The 16,929-nt window shown below is 47.5% G+C and overlaps 3 protein-coding genes across 3 annotated transcripts; 1 reads left to right on the forward strand and 2 right to left on the reverse strand.

The window, feature by feature from the left end:
* Window positions 1–3,048: 3,048 nt before the first annotated feature.
* Window positions 3,049–3,987, forward strand: LOC138849999 (olfactory receptor 2L13-like). The gene has a single exon (XM_070075711.2). The coding sequence runs from the start codon at window positions 3,049–3,051 to the stop codon at window positions 3,985–3,987; it is 939 nt and encodes a 312-aa protein (XP_069931812.2).
* Window positions 3,988–8,008: 4,021 nt separating this feature from the next.
* LOC100340117 (olfactory receptor 2L8-like) lies at window positions 8,009–8,947 on the reverse strand. The gene has a single exon (XM_070075708.1). The coding sequence runs from the start codon at window positions 8,945–8,947 to the stop codon at window positions 8,009–8,011; it is 939 nt and encodes a 312-aa protein (XP_069931809.1).
* Window positions 8,948–15,443: 6,496 nt separating this feature from the next.
* On the reverse strand, window positions 15,444–16,394 carry LOC100340369 (olfactory receptor 2AK2-like). The gene has a single exon (XM_002723422.3). The coding sequence runs from the start codon at window positions 16,392–16,394 to the stop codon at window positions 15,444–15,446; it is 951 nt and encodes a 316-aa protein (XP_002723468.3).
* Between the last annotated feature and the right edge of the window lie 535 nt (window positions 16,395–16,929).

The following is a 16,929-nucleotide window of genomic DNA, read 5'->3' on the forward strand; positions in this document are numbered from 1 at the left end:
GAGTGCACAAGGGGCGGCGGAGGTGTTTTCTGATTTTAATGTAAGGAGAAGGGCTGGGGTGGGGGAAGGAGGCATGACACCGTTTCTCAGGACTTCCCTTCCATGGATTTTTTTTCAGATTATGAGATTCTCACAGTTGTAGCAGATTTTGGTTTGATGAGGGGCCCATCGATCAGTGACACGTCCGTTCATCTTTGCCTTGGTGACACGCTGTGTGAGCACCGTGTGGCACTGGGACATTGTAAAATTTCAATGGGCTGTCAGCACGAAGTGTGTCACACTAAAACTGCTCCTTCTTCCAGTACATACGCTCTGGACCTGAGACAAAGCAGGTCCCAGTAACACTGCTGAATCCTGACACCTGGGTTAGCTTTAACCCAAGGAGTTATGATGGAGATGCAGTTTCTCTAGCACAAGGAAATGGCTGTGCTGTCCAGGAAACAGGCAGCTCCATGAAAAACTGCCGACGCCAAAAGTGAGTCTAAGGTGCACCTGCTCTCGCCTGCGAAGCCAGGCTCAGAACTGAATTCTCTGGGCAAGAGGCCTCTCAGGGGCTAAGTAGGGAATGACAAGGAGACTGACCCTTGCTGGGGACAAGCTGTGTGCACAGCTCACTCAGTTCTGTCTGCCAAGCTGTCGGCAGGAAGTGAGCGGAGCCTCGGGCGAATGGCTTGTTGGTCTTGGGCTGATGGTCTGGAAGTCTTTTTGAAAGAGTGGATCACTCTTCACTTCTGGAAAATAAGTTCAGGACCTTCATTTTCTATGCTTACATATAATAGCTCATGGATCTTTTCATCTCTTTCTTTTAAAATGTACATAAATTTCAGCGATAAACTTTCTAGATGTCCAAGGGAGGTACTAAGCTTGGGCCCACTCCACAGTCACAGGAACAGTATTCTCCAGGTGCAAGTAGGACCGCGGAGGTGGTGTTTCCTGTGACTCTGGTGCAGCACGTCATGGCCCCTGCCCAATAGGGTGGTGAGGTATCAATGGAAATAGACCCTGAGCCCAGCTCCAGAACCCAGGTCTTGAGGCTGCAAGTCCAGGATCCTGAAAACAACCACGCTTCCATTGTCCGGCATCGTGTGTGGTTTCAGCCTAGGAAACACAGGGGCTGTAGTGACAGCCATCAGGTGTCCAGCTCCAGTCTGCACAGCAGACATCAAGACGTGAACCTGTGTCTCCCTCTGAACAGGAAGCCTGAGAACAGGGAAACTTTCAGTCCCTTGTGCTCAGGGCTTGCTGTGGAGCCCACACCTGCTGGGAGCCTTGCTGGACTCTTTCTTCCCTTGAATCTAAACCTGAGTTTAAAAAGCAATGAAGAAAGCAGCCAGAGGAGGCTCTGCTCTGCTTATTTCCAGGGCTTCTATGTGCAAGAATAATCTTAACTGATCTGCTTTCACTTTATAAGAGAGAACTCTCACACAAACGTAGTTCTGAGGCAAGTACTTGGTTCAATTCAATGCGTAGCTCCCATATGGCCTGGAGAGCTGAACCAATGACTTTACCTGCTCATCACACGCTGTCCCCAGGGAGGATGCATTTTCAGTTTTAAATGGTAGAGGAAGCAAGGACTCTGTCACCCAAGCAGGCAGCCTTGCCCGGTGGTATCTGCCCCATCCAGTCCTTTCTTGTGCACTCTTTATTGACAGCATTGTCCGTCACTCATCTGTAATATCAATTCCACATTAGCTCTGGCAAACCCTCACTCAGCGTTTCCGTCAAAATTAGCAAAGCCACAGGAGGGTCCAGTTGATTTTCAGGCTCTGAAAGTAAATGATCACCACAAGCTGTTACTTCGCTATTCTTTGCAACTGGGAAATAAAGAACCCGAGCAGCACCCAGGTCAATGTATGACGATGTCCAGCTTCCTGACAATGCCCCTGGGAGGCAGCAGGTGAGGGTCTAAGTGCCTGGGTCCCTTCCACCCACATGGAAGACTGGCCTGGAGTCCACCGAGTCTTATTGGACTATGGGGCCTTGACCATAAAGAAAGGATTTGGAGGCCGGCGCCGCGGCTCACTAGGCTAATCCTCCGCCTAGCGGCGCCGGCACACCGGGTTCTAGTCCCGGTCGGGGCGCCGGATTCTGTCCCGGTTGCCCCTCTTCCAGGCCAGCCCTCTGCTGTGGCCAGGGAGTGCAGTGGAGGATGGCCCAGGTGCTTGGGCCCTGCACCCCATGGGAGACCAGGAGAAGCACCTGGCTCCTGGCTCCTGCCATCGGATCAGCGCGGTGCTCCGGCCGCAGCGCGCCGGCCGCGGCGGCCATTGGAGGGTGAACCAACGGCAAGGGAAGACCTTTCTCTCTGTCTCTCTCTCTCTCACTGTCCACTCTGCCTGTCAAAAATTAAAAAAAAAAAAAAAAAAGAAAGGATTTGGGAAGGGATGAGTCTCAGAGGCCAGCCACAGGGTCATTGGGCAGGAGCCCCTGGGGCCTTTGAGGGAGATCAGGAATTCAGATGTAGGTGAGGGTGGGGTAATGGAGGACCTAGGATCTAGACCTTCAGCAAGTTTCCGAGTCACGCATGGCAGCTTCTACTGTGAATGAATACATGGAGAGGTTGGGCAGTGTGGGCAATCCTGGTTCACTCAGTGCCCGTGGCCTGAGAGCATGTGGGAGGGCTGTGCGTGGCCAGGAGGCTCAGGAGGACGCTCTCTCTGTTTATCTTGACAGCCTTGGTGCTGCGGGTCAGACACAGAGCCCAGAGGCAGGTCAGAGCAGAGGTCACCAAATGATCCATGGAGAATGTGTGCTGTGAAATCCATGCATGAAGGCCATGTTTTTGCAGCAAAATGAACCTGTCTCTCAACTCCATTTCCCATGAACCCTTTGAAGCCCCTGGGTTCCCTGACTTGCTGAGGCACTTGCTAGAGGTGGTTGGACTGGGCCAAGGGTTCTGACAATGAACTAGATCCCAGTCGGCTGCAGAGCTACAGGGAAGTTCACCCCAAGAAAAGACAGCCAAGGCTCTGTTCCCTGGTTCCTCACCCCTCTGTGCTTCCCGCTGGTTTCTCTTCTTCCTTTCAGGCAGACAGGGGGTTGGCATTCATGGAGAGATGGAACCACACTTCCAGTGACTTCACTTTGTTGGGGCTGTTTCCCCAAAACCCAACCGGTGCCCTGCTCCTGTCACTCATCATCTTGGTGTTCCTTCTCGCAATGGCGGGCAACTCAACCATGATCCACCTAATCCACATGGACACCCGGCTGCACACGCCCATGTACATCCTGCTCAGCCAGCTCTCGCTCATGGACCTGATGCACATCTCCAGCACTGTGCCCAAGATGGCCTTCAACTTCATCTCTGGACAGAAAGCCATCTCCTTCCTGGGCTGTGGGGTGCAGAGTTTCTTCTTCCTTACCATGGCATGCTCAGAAGGCTTGCTCCTGGCCTCCATGGCCTACGACCGGTGCGTGGCCATCTGCCACCCCCTGCACTACCCAGTGCGCATGAGCAGGCGCCTGTGCATTAAGATGATCCTAGGATCCTGGGCCCTGGGCTCTCTCAACTCCTTGGCACACACAGCCTACGCCCTGCACATTCCTTACTGCAGGTCCAGGGCCATTGACCACTTCTTCTGCGACGTCCCAGCCATGCTGCCTTTGGCCTGCATGGACACCTGGGTGTACGAGTACATGGTCTTTGTGAGCACCAGTCTCTTTCTCCTCCTGCCTTTCCTGGGCATCACTGCTTCCTATGGTAGGGTTCTCTTGGCTGTCTTCCAAATGCGCTCACAACAGGGGAGAACCAAAGCCTTCACCACGTGTTCCACTCATCTAACTGTGGTGACCTGTTACTACGCGCCCTTTGTCTACACCTATCTGCGTCCCAGGAACCTGCGCTCCCCAGCAGAGGACAAGGCCCTGGCTGTCTTCTACACCATCCTCACTCCCATGCTCAACCCCATCATCTATAGCCTCAGGAACAAGGAGGTCCTGGGGGCCATGACCAGAGTGTTCGGGATTTTCCCTTCCCAGAAGCAGTAGTCCTGGCTGCCTACTCCCATCCCCTGTGCCCCTCTCCATGGTGTTTGAACAGACCAGACTGTTGCTTCCCAGCCCAAATATTGCATGAGCCACGTATGCAGTTTATAGCTTCTAGTGTGTTAATGTGACATAATCAACTTTAGAAACAGCTTGTGTTCCTCAAGTTCTGAATGCTACACAATTGGCATCATGTGAACTGACCCAGTGTTATTGGACAGAATGGGGATATCTCTCAGGATTTATCTGAGCTGAAACACTGTCTTTGGATTTTGTGGAGGACCTGTCAGCGGCTCACCTGATCCCACACCCTGTCCACGGTTGGAATGGAGACAGCTGTTCAGGGGCTCCCTGATCTGACCCACGGTCGTTGTGTTTAATGCAGGAGCAAGTTCATGGAAGCGACTGCTCACTAGCATAAATCCACACATAATTGTTGATTTTCCCTCCCTTGGCTTTTCAGTGGAAGCATGAAATATACCAAGTGGAAATGAAACAGACCTGAAAGACAGTGTGTTCTGGGACACGGTACCGGGACACTCTGTTTGCATTCCTCATGTTTTAGAGTGGTGTACAACTGGCATCCGAATTTAACCAATACTTTTAATTAAATGAAAGTGATTCCTACCTACTCTATATTACTGTTGAATGATAGTTTGTCAAAAATGTCAGGAGAAATACAATCTGCAGTAACACAGAGGTCACAGGTTTGGAGCTCTACCGAGGACAGCTCTCAATCTGCGCAGGGAGTAAAGCCTCCAGCAGGACACAGAGACAAATCGGGGGGCCCCTGCAGGACAATCCAAGCGACTACATGGAGTGGAAGAATGGGCTTGGGAATTAGCTTTAGAGGGAGCTGGACCTGCCACTGGTGGCTCATAGAACTGATTGGAGGGAACAGACCATATACAGGCCTTCTCTCATGGCAAAACCAGGTGCCCTCCAGAAAGCATACTGGTGTCCGGGTCTTTGTGGGGATCGCAGGTCCACAGAATTTGAGACATTACCTCTTGTGTTAGCATTAAGCTGGATCACAAGTGTTATCAGTTTTTTAACTGCTGTGCTAAGTGTTTGCCCTCATCGTTTTAAATTATGAATTTTTAATCATGGTTTTAAAAGGTTTTATGTGTCCTAAGATTTAAAATATTTTTCCTGTCTTTTTCAAAATCTTTCAATCACATGACATTTGTACCATGGGCATGAATCAGTTTCATTTAATTAAAATTATTTGTGACTTTAGCGTAACACCAAGCAAACACCAACATAGAACCTCGAGAAGAAGCAATTTCACCTGACCCCATCTTTGAAGTCAATTCAAGAAGGACAGAGAGTTCCAGTGATACCATTGCTAAGGGTCTGCAGCCATTCTCACCTTTTGGCTTTGTCCCTCTCTGTCCAGCCACTGGGATGTAAAACCAGCTATAAAGGACAGACAGACAGTCTCAGCAGGATGCTCGTCCCCCTCTCCTAGGTTTACCAGTACTCTGATAAACTTGCTTTCTCTGTTTCAGCACCTCGCCCTTGAGTTATGGCTTTTTACACAATGTACACATGTACCTGCACTCAGCAACAAAATCATCCAAACTGACGCGGCACACCTTGTTGTCTGAGGCCACGATGCAATTAGAGAATGAGGGGCAGTCCCCGTAGTGTGGGACATGTGCACGTGCAGTGAGAAGGGACCCGGATGAGACTGATGGCTCTGCTGTTGCCAGACTGGAATTCTTCACTCCATGTCTGAGCGTGCACGGGAGCAGTTTAAGGGCAGCATCAGCACACGGCTGCAGTCCAGCTGTGGTGCCTGCACCTGGGCTCCCCAACTGCACACACATGCGCATACACACATCCACATCGGAACAAACAGTTCTGGACACCACGGGTCCCAAGGGAATGGCTGTGGTGAGATCAGTGGTGATGGCAGCAGCAGGTGTAGCAGAGTGGGTGGGAGAGGCACTGGCTGGGATGCAAGAGGGCTCGTGTGGGCAGCAAACTGACTCCTGGTGGGAGGATGACTCTTCTGCCCAGAGCCCATCCCTGTAGTGTTGCTTTAACATTAACTCCCTGATCTGAATGCTAAGGCAGGGCACACCAGGGAGCTTAGATATTCGACTTTCTTCATCAAAAATTAAAATGATAAAAATTAAAAATAACTATTTCATTTATTTTGTAAATTAGAAGAAAATGAAAGTGTGCACATGACCACTGTAGTAAAGCATGGCAGGCTCTCAGAGTTCATTGCAAGTCCATGGCTTTAAAATCCACTGCATTGCAAAGAAATAGCTACAACTTCTGAAATAGAAATAAATTTTTAAAATATTTACAAATTAACAAAAGAAAACTAGGGTGGATTGTTACCTTAGTGGTTAAGACCCATTTAAGAGGCTTGCATTCCACTCAGAGTGCCTGGGTTTGGGTCCCAGCTGTGCTCTGGATTCCAGCTTCCTGCTAATGCAAAGCCTGGGGGGCAGCAGGTGGTTGCTCAAGGAGTTGGGCCCCTGCCACCTGCATGGGAAGCCAGGACCGGGTTCTCAGCCCTTGGCTTCAGCCCAGCCCGTCATGGATGCTGTGGGCATGCGGGGGGCAGGAGATGGGAACTCCCTCAGAGCCCGTATCCTTTTCAAAAGAAACAATTAAAACTGAAGGTTTCTTAATGGAAAATAATGCTTTTCATATTAAGATCCAGGTGAACTAATTGTTAATGACAAAGAAAATTTTGTAAACTAATTTACCTTGCAATGGAAGATACAGTGATGGAATGCATAAAGGCATCTGAAGCGTGCAACTACTATTTTTTTGTCTGATTTCTCCAAGTCACTCCCAAAGTGAAAAAAATCATTGAAATGGTAGTGATTAAGTTTATATTCAAATGAATTCAAGTTTGCATGCATGAAATTGATTTGTATAAAGTTAGATATCTTAAGAAAAGCTTCATTTTTGAGAATTACCAGCTATAGATGTACTAAAATATTTATTTTGAAATAATTTATCAGGGGCCGGCGCCGTGGCTCAATAGGCTAATCCTCCACCTTGCGGCGCCGGCACACCGGGTTCTAGTCCCGGTCGGGGCGCCGGATTCTGTCCCGGTTGCCCCTCTTCCAGGCCAGCTCTCTGCTATGGCCAGGGAGTGCAGTGGAGGATGGCCCAGGTGCTTGGGCCCTGCACCCCATGGGAGACCTGGAAAAGCACCTGGCTCCTGGCTCCTGCCATCGGATCAGCGCGGTGCGCCGGCTGCAGCGGCGGCCATTGGAGGGTGAACCAACGGCAAAGGAAGACCTTTCTCTCTCTCTCTCTCTCACTGTCCACTCTGCCTGTCAAAAATAAAATAATAAAAATAAATAAATAAATAAATGAAATAATTTATCAGGAATTTATCGCAATGTTTTTGAAGGGGTTGTTGACTAGAGCAGACCAGACTTCGAAGCACTAAGATCCATGACCCCACACAAAGCAAAGCCACGTCCTCTCCCAGCCATGAGAGCATAAGAACTCCAGAATCTTGGCAAACTCTACTGAATTGCGAAAAGGAAAAGTTGCCTACACTGAAGGTAGGAGGAACTGGTCCAGGAAAGCTAAATGACTACAAGGAAAGAAACAATGAATTTAATGATTTCAATTAGATTTAGTCATTCAGAAAACAGCCATCAGTCTGTTTTAGATTTACTAAAAATCAAAATGGAAAATTATCAGAAAAGAAATGGAAGGCAGAAATGATGCTGAATACCCCTTCTGTTAGGCAATTTCTATTATCATTTCTACAGGGCAAGAAATAACCTTCATTGACAACTTAGGAGTATCAGTGGTAAATAAATACATTTGATATCAACAGACAAAAACTCCATGAAGATGAAGGCTAAGTCTGGAGGCAGACACGCATGTATAGGGCTGTTTTGTCCAGGTGAGTGGTATTTTTTTCTCCATGTGGTTGTTAGTCCTTCCACTCTAGGTGGGAAATAACAGCTTCCATACACACACACTTCTGAAAGACTCTGCACTCAGTCCTGGGAACCTCGGACGAGAACCTGGTCTACACGTTCACAGGGCAGATTCTCTGAGTCGCCCTTCTCAAGGCCCCTGTCACTTCCTTGTTCCTGAGGCTGTAGATGATGGGGTTGAGCATGGGGGTGAGGATGGTGTAGAAGACAGCCAGGGCCTTGTCCTCTGCCGGGGAACGAAAGGACTTTGGGCGTAGATAGGTGTAAGCAAAAGGTGCATAGTAGAACGTGACCACGGTGAGGTGGGTGCTGCAGGTCGAGTAGGCCTTCTTCCGCCCTGCCCCTGCGTGCATGCGGGAGACGGCAAGGAGGACCCGGCCGTAGGAGCACACGATGCCGAGGAAAGGCAGCACCAGGAAGAGGGCGGTGCTCACGAACACTGTGTACTCGTAGGCCCAGGTGTCCACGCAGGCCAGGGTCAGCATGGCTGGGACGTCGCAGAAGAAGTGGTCGATGGCCCGGGACCGGCAGTAGGGGATGTGCAGTGCATAGGCAGTGTGAGCACAGGAGTTGAGGGAGCCCATCATCCAGGACGCTGTCACCATCAGTGCACACACTCTCCTGTTCATGCGGACGGCGTAGTGGAGAGGGCAGCAGATGGCCACGTAGCGATCGTAGGCCATGCATGTCAGGAGCAGGGCTTCTGCACCGCCTAAAGTCAAGAAGAAGAAACTCTGAAGGCCACACCCAGTGCAGGAGATAGCCGTGTTCCCAGACAGGAAGTCTGCAGCCATCTTGGGGACGATGGTGGAGCTGTAACTGAGGTCGGTGAGGGCGAGCTGACTGAGGAGGAGATACATGGGGGAGTGGAGACGAGCATCCAGCAGGATGAGCAGGGCCATGCACAGGTTGCCCAGCAGGGCCACGAGGAAAGCGAGAGCAGCCAGGAGGAAGAGGAGCAGCCCAGCCCCTGAGCGGGGGAACAAGCCCAGGAGGATGAAATCAGGGCACGTGTGATTGTGGTGTTCCATGAAGCGTTTGTTCAGGTTTCCCTGGAAGCAGAGTCCACAGTTACACGTGAAGCACTAATCCATTTATAATTCACTGTTTTAGCTGACTTCCTCATTCATGAAATAGTTCAGCTTTTCTATAAAGAACAGAATAGTTTGAAAAAGGCATCCCATTTTCTACCTCATAAATAAACTTTGAGGAAGCAAACGTGCATGACCACAAGACTTTATGGTATTCTGTGAATTTAGAGAATAATATATTTCCAAATGACTTTATTATGATATGGGTATTTTATTTCCCTGCAGATTGAAATGTCATCAATATCACATCTTATACTAGAAGCATATGCATAGAAATTGATGTAAATGAATAAATTATGGACTCGTATCTGAATATATTTTTATAACCCCTAAGAGTGATCTTTCTTCCATGTTTTTATGCCAAGGCTTACCTCAAGTCTGCAGCCACCTATCACTCACATTGAAAAATAAAATCCCTTTCTTGGGTGTTCCTGGCACAACAGGGCAGGGTCAACCTCTCTTAAAATCAGGGGGCATTATTTCACTCATAATTTTAAAAATATATGGTGAATTCTGATTGCCAATTTCTAGATATGTAAAGTTGTTCTCTTCTGTGCCCTCACTGCAGAGCAAAAAGCTACAAAACTCCAGGGAAGAAGCAGGAGTCGCAGCCTCCACAACCACTGCCAAGGATTTGGGCTCTCATACCTTAGCTTCCAACCTCTTCACAGGAACCATAGAAATCCTCATCTGCTAGGACCCAACCCGCCTCAGAACCCAGCTCCATTTAATCAGGGAGTGTCTTTACAGGTTAGCTCCTGAACCTCTTCCTGTTGTACAAACTCAGCCATTCCTACCCAGACTCCAGCTCGGATCTGCTTCTGAACATCACCACAGCCACACAGGTTATATACGCATTTCCTTGCACAGATCGTTGTGGTTTGGAATGATTTTAGTGCAGACGGCAATCCACCAAAGATACAGGCACCTGTCTTCCCATGCCCTGCACTGACACGGAGGCGCCCACTCCTGGGGACATCATCCACGACCCCGGCCCATCTGAAGGTGACTGTGACTTGCCCAGGGGTCTGTCTCAGGTCTGGACATGGTGCACAGCATCTGCCTCCCAAACTTTATTCTTTCTTTCAGTATTTTGCATGCATTTAAGGCTAAATAAATTCTTTCACATTTTGAAATACCATTAGAGTTCATGAATATTTTAGCACATATCCTCACTCATTTTCATTATTATGTGTAAATGGACGATGTTTTAAGAATGTAGTATAATTTGGCTGGTGCCGTGGCTCAATAGGCTAATCCTCCACCTAGTGGCGCCGGCACACCGGGTTCTAGTCCCGGTCGGGGCACCGGATTCTTCCCCAGTTGCCCCTCTTCCAGGCCAGCTCTCTGCTGTGGTCCGGGAAGGCAGTGGAGGATGGCCCAAGTGCTAGGGCCCTGCACCCCATGGGAGACCAGGAGAAGCACCTGGCTCCTGGCTCCTGCCATCGGATCAGCGCGGTGCGCCGGCCGCAGCGCGCCAGCCGTGGCGGCCATTGGAGGGTGAACCAATGGCAAAAAGAAGACCTTTCTCTCTGTCTCTCTCTCTCACTATCCACTCTGCCTGTTTTTTAAAAAAAATGAATGTAGTATAATTTGGTGCAGACATTGATCTTATTCACTGTAAAACTAGTCAAAAATTGTCTAGATAATGTCTGTCATTTGCTGTGTTTTCAGTTTTGTTGTTATATCACCCTGGGCATTAAGGAACCAAAAGATACTCTTTAAAGAGTTGTGTAGTAATCTTTGCTTTAGGTTTAAAATGAGTGTCCTGTTTTTTAAAGGGTTTATAAGTATTTGAGTAGCCCATTTTCTTTTTCAATTTTGATGGGAAAAGTATCTATCTATCCACCTATCTTTTATGTTCATCTCAGTCAAATATAATTTTCTTTCCAAGTTCTCTTGTTAAGTTAATTGCTTAATCTACTACTTAATAAATTGTAAATAACAATACTTAATTAATTCTAATAAAACTTCTCTTAACCTCTTTCAAAAAATCCCAACTTTTACGTAATAAATAAAAATGCATTTAGCCTATGCTTCTTTGTACCTCTGCACTTTCAGACTCACAGGATTGGATAGCTGAAGTCATCCTGCTGTCATACGAACAGTCATTTTTCTCGCTGAATTTCTCTGGATATTTTTTTCAGCCCCATGTGTGTCCTCACCTCTCACCCCTGTACTTGACATCTTAGGTTTCCCCACGAAGACTCGCAGCAGCCACTACTGCAGCACTTTTCAGGTGGAGATGAGTGTGTGTGTGTGTGTGTGTGTGTGTTCCCTCAGGAATGTCCACTGAGAATAAGTCAGTAATAACACAAGACCAAGGTCACGGATTGAGTTCTTCTAATTTCCTTAAATGTTTCCTAGGCATATTAACTGTGAACTCAATGGAGAATTTGATATATTTATTCTGTGTCTTCCAATATATCTCAAAACTGTATGGAGTCATATATTGTAACATTTTAATTCAGTAATTACATGCAGGAATGTGTCTACATATATTAATTTATTTGTCAGCTGTGATTTTATTGGTTAGCCAGTTTAGTACATTAAAGTGAATGTGATAAATTTAATACAAATATATTCCCAGAAATTCTTACAATATTGAGTTGGGGAATAATTAAAGAATTAGGTACTATTCTCATTATGTCAAAAATCACTAGTAAACGATTAAAGTATTTTTTAAGTTTCAAAATAGGTAATAAAAGGATAGCATTAATCACTTTGGGAGATACTAGTTAGAAACTATCAAACATTATACATTTTTTATTACAGATAATGCCCTGAATGGTCTTATATTTTTCCCATGGTTTCCAGTAATTGAATTACTGGTGTGTTTTTCTTGGAGAAGTGCCTATTGGTACAGTTTAACCTTTCTATTCCCTAGCTTTTTTGCTGTGGTAAAACACACATCACATAAGTTTGCACAGTAATTGTGTGTGCTGTTCTATTCCATGACATTAGATGCATACCTCTGTGTGCTGGTCAGCACCATCCCCCTCGCCCTGAACCAGGGCCTCCTGCTGCCCCCGCCCCAGTCCTGCTCCCTGTTCCTCAGTCCGAGCTGTGGGAACCACCTCTTCTGAGCGCTCCTCCACACAAAACAGGACTCATTCACTTGGGAACGTGCTCTCCAGTCTGGCCTGTGTGGCAGCACGCGGCCACAGAATGCTCCACAGCACTGACTCGTCACATGCTCTCCAGTTGTCCTCTGGCACTTGGATCCTGTCCACACTTGGGCTACCGTGGGTCACAGTGCTATGAACTGTGTTTACAGTATGTTTGAGCACTGGCTTTCAAGTCTCATTTACACCCAGAAGTAGAATTTCTGGCCATAGACTAGCTCTGTTTTAACACTTTGAGGACACACCATGCTGTTTTTCACAGTGGCTATCATTTAAAATCCCCATCAACAATGCACAAGGACCCCGATTTGTCCAAGTCCTGTCACCTGTGCCAGCACTCATTGTCTCCTCTTTTTTTTTTTTTTTGATAATAGGTTTCCTAAAGGGATGAGGGTTTATCTCATTGTGGCTTTCATTTGCATTTCCCTAATTGCTCATAAATTGACCATCTTATCATGAACTTGTCCACTGTGTATATTTTTAAAAAGATTTTATTTATTTGAGAGGCAGAGTTACAGACAGTGAGAGACAGAGAGACAGATAAAAAGGTCTTCCATCTGTGGTTCACTCCACAAAGGCTGTGGTGGCCGGAGCTGTGCTGATCCAAAGCCAGGAGTTAGAAGATTCTTCTGGGTCTCCCGTGAGAGTTCAGGGGCCCAAGGACTTGGGCCATCTTCCACTGCTTTCCCAGACCATAGCAGAGAGCTGGTCGGAAGAGGAGCAGCCATGACTAGAACCAGTGCCCATATGGGATGATGGCAATGCAGGCGGAGGATTAACCTGCTGCGGCACAGCGCCAGCCCCACTGTGTATATTCTTTGGAAAAATCTGTAATTAAATCCTCTGCCCATTTAAATCTTTTTGACCATTGTTGGTACTAAGGTAGAGTTACTTATATAGTTTGGATATTTGTATGTTGTCCGTATTAATTACAAATATTTTCTCCAATTGCATGTGTCATCTTTTCAATCTGTTGAAAGCGTTCTTTGAGGTACAAACATTTTTAATTTTTATGGATTACAAGTTAACTATTTGTCTTTCATGACCTGTGACTTTGATATAATCCAAGAAATCATTGCTAAAGTCAGTGCAATGAGTATTTTTGACTGTTGCTTTGCAGTTAGTTTTGAAATCAGGGAGGATAAACTGTCCTACTTTAATCATTGTAAACTTGCTTTAATGCTTTGATTGAGATTTAAAATTAATTTCAAGATATCATTTTCTATTTCTGTAAAAAGTAGCATTGAGATTTTTATACAGATTGTATCGAATTTGTAAATGATTTTGAGTAGTGTTGTCATTTGAACAACAGTGAGTGTTCCAATCCATGAACTTAGGATGCCTTTCCATTAATTTATGCATGTAGTGGGCCCCATGCTCCTATTTAGATAACTTTGCCCAGGTGGCTCTGAGACCACAAAGAGTCCCCATCCTGAGATCTGCACGCTCCAGCCATGCGTGTCCTTGCTGGGTCTCAGGGAGAAGGAAGAAGAGGAGGGCAGAGGAGTTCTCACAGGCCGAGTGTGCACCCCGTGCCGACCCACCACACCTCCAGATGGCCTTCAGACACCTGGCAGGGGCAAGCTTGCTACTTCATTTTCATTCTGTGAGTCAAAGTGGAGTGTTTTGAGATTAGATGATTCAATTACTGAGAAACAGTAAACTAATTCATAGTGGTCCCTTTCAGAAAGCAAAGTGTGAATGAAATAAAAGTGAACAGAATCCAAAGACCTGGAAAATCCCAACACAGGCACCAAGCCAGCGAAGTCCTCAACACAACACACAGCCGTGGCAGATGAAACCACAGACAATCTTGCAGCACTGGTAAACACCGGCTCCGAGGCATGAAGGGAAGTCTAGACAAATAATCTGCCAGTATTTAACTACAGGGAAAATTCCTGTTGTCTTGGGAAGCCCCAGAAAGTTTAGAAATGTGTTGATTTGGTCTAGTTTTTTATATTTCTAAACATGAACGTTGGCTTCCACATGTACAGAGGAATCATCAAAATCGTTAACAAGGGCGTGTGCTTGCCGCAGAACTTGGCTCTGTGTGGCCCCTTGAGCCTAAGGAGCATCAGAAAAAGCCTGCTAGTGTACTTGGCCATGCTAGTGAGGGCACCTGGCATTAACCATGGCAATAGGCGGTGTTGGCATACAGAGCCACACTCTGATGCCACTGGGTCTGCCCCTCCTCTGCCCCACGAGTTCCAGGGGCTCCACTGTTTGAAAAGACAGAGGAGACAGGAAATGATGCCTCTTGCTCTGTCCCAGCGTTCACTGCCCAGAGCTAATCACATGGCTGTTACTAAAATCTCATGGAAATATGGGCAATCCGGTGTCTGTGAAGCCTTGCCTTTGATACAAATGCTTTATATAACACCAAGTCAGTGCAAGTAGTTACTATTAACAAAATGGTATCGAGTATGTAGTTTTCTTTCTTTTTTAAAAAGATTTATTTATGTATTTGAAAGTCAGAGTTACAGAGAGAAAGAGAGAAGGAGAAGCAGAGAGAGAGAGAGAGAGGTCTTCCATCCTCTGGTTCACTCCCCAATTGGCCACAATGGCTGGAGCTGGGCCAATCTGAAGCCAGGAGCTGGGAGCTTCTTCTGGGTCTCCCACATGGGTGCAGGGGCCCAAGGACTTGGGCCATCTTCTGATGCTTTCCCAGGCATAGCAGAGAGCTGGGAGGTCCCCATATGGGATGCCAGCATTGCAGGCGGCTCTTTATCTGCTATGCCACAGTGCCGGCCCCTATAATTTTCTTTTAAAAATTATTTATTTGAGAGGGACAGCTACAGACAGGGAGGGGGAGAGAGAGAGAGGTGCTCCATCTGCTGGTGTACTCCCAAATGACTACAATGGCTGGATCTGGGCCGATCTGAAGCCAGGAGCCTCCTTTGGGTCCTCCATGTAGGCATGGGGGCCCAAGCACCTGGGCCATCCTCCCACTGCTCTCCCAGGCCATTAGCAGGGAGCTGGATTGGAAGTGGAGCAGCCAGGACTACAACTGTCACCCATATGGGATGCCAGAGTCATAGGTGGAGGCTTAACCTACTATGCCACAGCATCAGTCCCTTGGTATGTAGTTTTAAAAGGGTTGCAATGAAAGTAAATTTTCTTCTCTCTCTCTCTCTTTTTTTTTTAATTTTGTGCCTTTGTCCTGAGACAGAGCACACTTTGCTTCCAAGTGAAAAGATGTCACTCAACATGGATGGAGAGGTAGATATGGGTGCGTGGTTAGGTCAAGAAAGGTCACAAAGAAACACCTGGTGGACACCTTCTGTAACCTTGGGATCCCCCACCCCGGCTCTTCACATCTGCGCTTTCATACATGACAAGCACTCCCCTAGGATTCTTCCCAGGGCCCCCATCACATCCCTGTTTCGAAGACTGTAGATCATGGGATTGAGCATGGGAGTCAGAATGGTGTAGAAGACAGATGCTACCTTGTCTTGGCCTGAAGTGTGGGAAGAGATTGGCCTCATATACATGAAAATGATGGCACTGTAATACAGGCTGACCACCATCAAGTGGGACGAGCAGGTGGAGAAAGCTTTCTTCCGGCCCTCGGCAGAAGTCATTTGGATGATGGTGATCAGGATGAGTGAGTAGGAGGCGAGGATGGCTGAGAAAGGGATAAGGAGCAGAACCGTGGTGCTGATCAACACACCCATCTCATAGGCAGAGGTGTCCTCACAGGAGAGACGCAGGACACCAGGAAGTTCGCAGTAGAAATGATGGATCTCTCTGGGCCCACAGAAGGGGAGTCTCATGGTGTAAACGGTGTGAATCAAGGCATTGACAGCTCCACTCGCCCATGAGCTGGCTGTCACCTGCCTGCAGAGGGCCCAGTTCATGAGGAGCGGGTAGTGAAGAGGTTTGCAGATGGCAATGTATCGGTCGTAGGCCATGAGGCCCAAGAGGAGACACTCAGTTCCACCTAACGCCAACCCCAGGAAGATTTGCGTGCCACAGCCAGCAGCAGAAATGAGCATCCTGTGCAGCAGGTAGTCAGACACCGTCTTGGGGATGATGGCGAGTGTGAAGAGGATGTCGATGAGAGAGAGCTGCCAACAGAACAGGTACATGGGGGTGTGGAGCTGCGGGTCCACCAGGATCAGCAGAATCAGGAGGCTGTTTCCAGTCAGTGTGACAAAGAACATCACAGTGATGAGGGCAAGGAGACAGAAGTGGGCGGGGCTGTACTGCAGCAGGCCCAGGAGCACGAATTCTGTGCCGGTGCAATTCTCCAAACATGGCATCCTTGGGAACGCCGCGCAGCTCCAAAAGAAAAAGCACGTCAGTATGGAAACTGTTTTCCAAATCGTATGGGACTGTTTGAAGGCTAACCCTTTAAAACCAGCATTGCTGATACCACAATATTTGGAAAAAGTTGTGACTACAGATTTGACTTGACCAAATGTCGCTTGTCTTGTTTGGATTCATACTCTAAAATGTGAAAGACTGATGTTTAATGTATTTTGAAGATGGGGTTGAATGAAGGGGTCTCTTACTCATGCCCACCAGCACTGTTGGCCATGGCTGCTGGTGGAACACTCCTGATCAGATTGGCTTCCGTGGCTTCACACCTCGGACTCTAGAATAAAGCAGAGCTCTGTTAGCACTGGGCATGGTGACCTCGCTATGGACACATGTGTGGGTAGGCAGAACTGATTCTCCTCCGTGGAGCTGGTGTTTTGTAGATGTTCCTCTGACTTCAGATAATTACAGGTTTCTCTATATCACGAGTGTTTCACACTCAGTTTCTCCACAGATGTCACTCATTCTTTGGGCCAT

The sequence above is a fragment of the Oryctolagus cuniculus genome, chromosome 6 (assembly GCF_051225735.1).
Source record: "Oryctolagus cuniculus isolate XC-2025 breed Fujian yellow rabbit chromosome 6, ASM5122573v1, whole genome shotgun sequence".
Taxonomy (NCBI): Eukaryota; Metazoa; Chordata; class Mammalia; order Lagomorpha; family Leporidae; genus Oryctolagus; species Oryctolagus cuniculus.

Excerpts from the sequence above, each read along its gene's own strand:
- LOC138849999 (XM_070075711.2), top strand. The coding sequence starts at position 3,049 with ATGGAGAGATGGAACCACACTTCCAGTGACTTCACTTTGTTGGGGCTG.
- LOC100340117 (XM_070075708.1), bottom strand. The coding sequence starts at position 8,947 with ATGGAACACCACAATCACACGTGCCCTGATTTCATCCTCCTGGGCTTG.
- LOC100340369 (XM_002723422.3), bottom strand. The coding sequence starts at position 16,394 with ATGCCATGTTTGGAGAATTGCACCGGCACAGAATTCGTGCTCCTGGGC.